The 6,863-nt window shown below is 49.9% G+C and overlaps 1 protein-coding gene across 1 annotated transcript; it reads right to left on the bottom strand.

Moving 5' to 3' along the window:
• Positions 1-228: 228 nt before the first annotated feature.
• On the bottom strand, positions 229-1,570 carry LOC105558125. Its single transcript, XM_012005650.1, has 2 exons — positions 1,346-1,570; positions 229-1,263 (listed from the first exon to the last, which is right to left on the bottom strand). Exons 1-2 carry the CDS (start codon positions 1,423-1,425, stop codon positions 639-641), a joined length of 705 nt encoding a protein of 234 aa, XP_011861040.1. The 5' UTR covers positions 1,426-1,570; the 3' UTR covers positions 229-638.
• Positions 1,571-6,863: the final 5,293 nt, after the last annotated feature.

The raw sequence follows: 6,863 nt of genomic DNA, 5'->3' as shown, positions 1-6,863 counted from the left end.
GAAACTGATTCACTCGACTGATGGACTTTGAATATTTCCCAAGTCACTCTTTTCACATTCGTTGAAACTGATTCACTCGACTAACGGACTTTGAAATGTGGAACTATAAGCTAACCTATAATATATACTTTTTACCCCCTCTTTGTCTTTTCGACCAGATCTTCGATTTTGAACGTGTCTGCGCACAAAATATTATCTTTATGACCCTTGACCATGTTTTCTCTTTTAAAATGTGGGATTATATAAGCTTAGCTAATATATTTTACCCCCTCTTTGTCTTTTTCGACCCAGATCTTCAATTTGAACGTTCTTTTGAAATGTGGGATTATAAGCTTAGCTAAAAGGATTTAAAATCTATCCACGCATCAAGACGAACCGTAATATTTCTCCTTCTCTCGACGTGTCCAAACGAGTCTCGACGTGTTCAAACAAGTCTCGACATGTCCATACCAACGTGTACATCTTCGCCTCGATCTTATATGTATGGGTAGGAAGCAGAAGAAAAAAATGTTAGTGGATGAAAATTTTTATAAATAAAGAAAAGAACGAAGAAGGCTCAGTAATAAAATAATACAATACATAAATATAATTAAGGCAATATGAGCCGTCACAGGATCGAAGGTGATCGGATGAAAATTTTATTTATTATACAATATTATTAATTTTTTTCGTTCATCACCTCGTTTTAAGGTTTCAGCAATAAGTTCATCTACAGCATAAACTATTAATTCACAATCTATGACAGAAGTTTTATCATATACCTCGTACAGTATACCAATTGCATCATCTCTCTCGGCACTAGTCATATTACTTTGCAAACAACACACAAATTGCTCGAAGCTTTCATTTACAGCTTCTATATCCTCCGACAGTTTGCGATATACAAGCTCTACACAATGTTCGAGATTGAGTAAAAATAATACAGTTGACATGTTCATGTACACGCAAGTGTCATCTAACGTGAATTTTACAACTTTTTTATTGTACATTCTAACAAGTTCTAAAACTAAATTGTCAATCTGTACCGATGATGATGCGTCTGTTGACTTGAAGAGCTGCTCTATTTCGGCACGTTTCTTATTAAATTCCATCCACGTTGAATGATTTAACGCCATCTTATTTCCACGATTGTCGCCGAGAATGAATTCCACATAGGATGCATCAGGTACCACGCAGATTCCAACATCCAAGTATTTGTACGCAGTAGATGTCAGGGCGAATCTCCTGCTCATGATACGAGGCGTGTAACGAGGTTTATCAGAACTGAAAGAATACATAAAGTAAAATAAATACAAGTAAATCAGGAAAAGTATGAACAAATATACAATAATTTTAGGGTACTTACGCATCATGCTGTTTCTTGCACGAAACAGTTTCATGTCGAGAAACGGATGGCGTATAACTGCTTCGAGGAACATACGGCATGTAACGCCGATTGCTAAAACTGTTTGAAAAATACAATTAAATGTTGAAAAATGTATGCAATATATATGCAATATATAACTTTACGGTACTTACGCGTTACACTGTTTTTTGGACGACATATCCAGACGAACGTAATGATTCATTCTTCTAACACTGTACTGGAAACACCGGAGAAATCGACTCACTTCGACGGCGACGACTAAAACTCTGAGGGCGACTTTACTAGTTGAAGTCACAGGAAAATTTTTAACTTACCTCACCCTTAATCCTACATCTTCCCCCGCTCACTCATAGACTACGTTTCCACCGAGGATCAGAGTCGGGCTAGAGTCGGGTCAGAATCAGGTTGGGGTGAGCGTTTTTGCGGTGGAAACACCAAACCGGGTCAGAATCGGGTTGGAGTTTGGTGTTTCCACCGTAAAAACGCTCACCCCAACCTGATTCTGACCCGACTCTAGCCCGACTCTGACCCTCGGTGGAAACGTAGTCATATAGAATAAGATAGAATGCGATAGAAAATATATTGTTAGTTACATTAAAAAATATAAATAAAACATCCAAGAATAAATTTGTAACGAAGCTCAACTCTTCCCGGTTCTGGATTTCGGACAAGACTCCGAAAGATGTTATTGCTTCGAGATATTTTAACGGAAATTAATCAGACGCGCGGTTCTGATTAGTGGGTGGAAGAGTTAGCGTTCTAATTCCGGTGTTGACGTGCTGTGTGTCGGCAAAATAAATCCTCCGTTCCTCCTATTTGCCGAATATGCTCAGCTCCAGGGCCGTCGGGAGGAAAAGAGGAATAGATCTTACTTTACTAGTGAGGTGGATCGCTTGGAAGGATCGGAAATAAATCGGACAAGTGTCTAATTAGGTTAAAAACGATAGGAACGAGGTTTATTCAAGGATTGATACACGGAATCGAGGTAGTTACAATGGGTCCGCCCTGTGATTAAAATATAAAGGAAAAGAAAAGGATTAGTTGATACAATGGGTACGCCCTGTGATAAAATACAAGAAAAGACAAGAGGAATTAAGGATTTGATACAGTAGTACGCGGTCGGATCGGAAGTGCGGAATACACAATAATGCGGCTAGTCGGATTATAATCGGAGTTACAGGAGATGCCGCTGGATTTATAAAGTGCGAGAACGAAAAAGGATTCGCTATGTTTAATTCGCGTTATAACTTAATCAAATTGAATACGATTCTAATGTATTCTACGGAGTAAAAGAGAAACGCTATACCGCTGTCGCGGTATCATATATCTAATTAAATAGAACGGGAAAGGAACAAAACTTAAGAGTAATATTACGAGATATTATAATATAATATTAATAATAATTCGATACTGGTACGCGCTGGAAATGATCGGAGAGGATGTTTTATGTACGGGATCCTCCGGTCTGTAAGGAAGAAAAGTAACGGGATTACTTCTACGGAGCTTAAAACTAGAACTAATGAGAAATACTTTTCCCACCCAAATATTTCCCCCCAAGCTTTACACCGGTCAGGAGTCAGGAAAAGGATCAGGTCAGGTCAGGAACACGCCCGAGCAGCGCCTCGTTATGCGTGAATTTCAGTAATATTTGTACACCGGGAAGCACCCCGTTAGGTGTACGTTACTGCGGAGATACCCCGTCCCCTCGAAACACGGAGGCGCCCGTTGTCACGGGGGAACGGAGTCAGGAACTGGCCAATCGGGCCTACGCTCCCGTCCACAGAAACTTCCCGGCAACCGACAAAAAAAGACTTTCGGTAGGAGACCGGCATCGTTCCCCGCCGGGTGTTATCGCGGGTGCCCTCCCGGACCCGATTCAGCGGGAGGTCCTCTTGGGGCATCCCGGTGGGGGACCTCGGCAACGAGGCGGCTCCGGTCCCGGGTGACCCTTCCCGGGGATGTAGGGGCCCTGCGCCACCCAGCCCTCGCGACAGTTGGGGCACTGGCGGACATCCTCCCCGTTCCGGCCGCACCGATAGCAAAATTTCCGGCTTCGGGGGCGGGGGCAGCTGTGCGCGAAATGCGCGGCGGAACCGCAGTTCCAACAGTGCTCCAGCCGCCCCCACGGGTCGTCGCTCCCCGCTCCCCGGTCGACGAGACCTGGGGCTTCCCGCGGCAGTTGCGGCGTCGGCTGCCGGTGGGCCTCTCGCTCCTTCTGGCCTTCGGTCGCGGTCCGGGGCGCAGGTGTGGGTCGGTTGGCCACCTCCTCCGACGGCGGTTCGCTTCGGCCCGCGCGTCCCTCCTCCGTCTGGGTCCCCGCCTCGTGGTACCTCGTCGTTCGCCGCGTCTCCGGCCGCTCCATCTGTGTCGCCGCGACCCGGCGGCGGGCCTCCGGGCGATCCGTCTGGGAGCCGCGGCCCCTATGGGGAATGGACGCCGTTTGCGTCCTGTTCTCTCTCGCCTCCGGCCAGTCGCGGATGACTATCCCTCCGCGCATCTCGTTCTGTCTCCACCGGCGGTCCATCTCCTCCACGAGAGCTCCCAGAACCCGGGGTACTCCTGGAGGAGCCACCGGTAGAGGGGGGCCCCATCGTTGGTTGAAGCCGCTGCGCTCCGCCATCCCGACGCCCTGCTCCCGGCACTCTGTTCGTCGCTCCTTGCCCGCGGACGAGCCTCCCGCTCCGGTACTTTCTCCGGCGTTCGGCGTCTAAGGAGCAAACGGTTCGTTGTAGGGTTTGAGATCCTTTACGTGCACCTTGCCCGCGAGAGTCCCCGCCCGATTCACCAGCTCGTAGACAATCGGCGACAAGATCTTCGCGACGGTGTAGGGGCCGTGGTTGGTCGCCAGCTTCGCGAAGACATGCTGCGCCGCGGACGACAATACATGCTGTCTTTTCAAGACGGACGCGCCGATTTCGTACTGCCGATCTCTTCTCCCCTTATTGTATTGTCGGGTCTGGGTCTCCCGTGCGACTTCCAAATTTTCCGTCACCCATGCTCGCAGCGTGCGCATGCGCTCCATGCGTTGGCCCCAATTGCCCGGGTCCGACAGCTCGACCTCGGTGGCAGCCGCTCCCTCGGGGTCGGCTAAGCGTACCGGGTCAGGTTCCCTCCCGAAGTTTAGAAAGGCGGGCGACGTCCTCAGGGACGTATGGTACGCGGAATTATACGCGAAACGAAATTCGGCTAGGTGGAGGTCCCACTCCTGGTGATCCCGCCCCAAAAACGCGGTGATCAGTGTTTTGAGTACGCGATTCACCCGCTCAACGGGATTGGTCTGCGGGTGATATGGGGGTATCGTAGAGTGGCTGATCCCGTACTGTGCTGCGAGGGCCCCGAGCTCCCGATTGATAAATTCGGTGCCGTTGTCCGTCAGTAAGACCCGTGGCGCTCTCCAGCGAAAAATAACGAGTTCTTCGATTGCCTCGCGTATTTTCTTGCCCGTGGCCTTCCGCAGAGGGCATAGTTCGATCCACTTGGTGAAAAGATCCTGCATCACCAAAAGATACGCGTACCCGTTCTTACTAGCGGGTAATGGTCCCATCATATCGGCCGCGACTACGGTCCACGGCGCCTCGATCACCCTCTGCCCCATTAATCCGACCGGTACTGTCTGCTCGACCTTCGTTCTTTGGCACATATCGCACTCTCGGACGTACTCGGCGACGTCGCGAAACATTCGCGGCCAGTGGTAGCGCGCGGCGAGTCGCTGGTAGGTCTTCTCGACGTCGAAGTGACCCGCCTGCGGGGTATCGTGATTCGCGCGTACGAGGTCTCTCCGCGACGCGTTCGGTACCACCAACTTCCATTGGTCGAGATCCTCAACCACTTCCGATATCACGGCACGCGGTCTTCGGGTATAAAGTCGTTCCTCGACCACCCTCCACCCTGGGTATCGGCGCGGATTCTCCTCGACCGCGGCCGCTCGCGCGTCATACCACTCATCGCCCATGATCGCGACCGCGCACCACTCCTTCTCCGTCTCGTATAATCGCGACAGGGCGTCGGGCACGTGATGCAGTGCTCCCTTTCGATGCTCGATGGCATAGTCGTACTCTAGCGCCCAACGCGCTAACCGCCCCGTCGGATTGCGCAGATTATGCAGCCACCGAAGGCTGCTGTGATCGGTGACTACGGTGAACCGGTACCCCTCTAAATACGGGCGGAACTTTCTAATTGCCCAGATAACCGCGAGACATTCCTGTTTCGTCGTCGAATAATTCTGCTCAGCGTCCGACAGCAAACGACTCGCGAAGGCCACCACGCGCTCCATCCCCTCGATACTCTGGGTTAATACGGTCCCCAGGCCGACGGTACTCGCGTCCGTTTGCACGGTAAATGGCACTTCGAAGTCGGGGCACGACAACACGGGAGGGGAAATTAAGCGAGACTTGAGGCTCGCAAAGGCGTCCTCCTTCTCCAACCCCCACTCCCATCGCCGATTTTTCTTGAGTAGTCGCGTCAGGGGCTTCAAGAGCGTCGCGCAGTCCGGTATAAATCACCGATACCACGACGCCATTCCGATAAACCGCCGCAATTGCTTGACATTTCGCGGGGCCGGATACGATGGCGACCGTCTTTTCCGCGGGTCAACCCGCAGGCCGTCGTGTTGTACGAGAAATCCGAGATATTTTACCTGCGACCGACAAAATTTACTCTTGTTTGGGTTGATTGTTAGCCCGGCCTCGCGGATGCGGTCAAATACTTTACGTAACCAGGTCAAGTGTTCGTCAAATGTTTTCGTGACGATGACGATGTCGTCAAGATACGCGAACGCGTGAGGTTCCATTTCGGGCCCGATCAACCGGTCGAGCAAACGTTGGAAGGTACCGGGCGCCCCGGTCAACCCGTACGGCATTCGCATGAAATGGGAGAGCTCCTTCCCCGGCACAGTGAACGCGGTCAATTCACGACTATTCCGTTCCAATGGAATTTGAAAATATGCTTGGCTTAAATCAATCGTCGAGATATACCGGGACGACCATAGCTTATCTAGAATCGGCAACGGGTACGCGTCCTTCTTCGACACTCTATTCAGCCGACGGAAATCCAAACAGAACCGATACGTGCCGTTCGGTTTCTTAATCATTACGATCGGGGTCGACCACGCACTTCTAGACGGCTCGATTATTCCGGCCTCTAACATCTTGTCTTCTTTCTTCTTCTTCTTTAACAGCCCTTCACAGTTCACTCCTGAACATAGACCTCCCCTCTATGTTTCCATATGGTCCTATCTTGTGCCAACTAAATCCACCTACTACCCGCCTCCTCCTTTATATCGTCAAGCTATCTCCTCTGCGGTCTTCCTCCATGTTAATGCACTAACACTATCGATGCGCGACTCACGGACAGGTTTCCGTTCAACCGTAATGTATGATTGGCCTGTTTTGAACCTTTTTATCTAAAAAAACTACTGCTCGGAACGAAAAATGGCAAATAACTTTTTAATTTATTTTTTCGACGACTTTCTTGCTATGCTATTTTGATTCGCGAATTT

Source organism: Vollenhovia emeryi, unplaced genomic scaffold, assembly GCF_000949405.1.
Source record: "Vollenhovia emeryi isolate VEMERY1.0 unplaced genomic scaffold, V.emery_V1.0 DF939378.1, whole genome shotgun sequence".
Classification (NCBI taxonomy): domain Eukaryota; kingdom Metazoa; phylum Arthropoda; class Insecta; order Hymenoptera; family Formicidae; genus Vollenhovia; species Vollenhovia emeryi.
The sequence above is the reverse complement of the archived record's forward strand: the minus strand, read 5'-3'. Positions and strand labels throughout refer to the sequence as shown.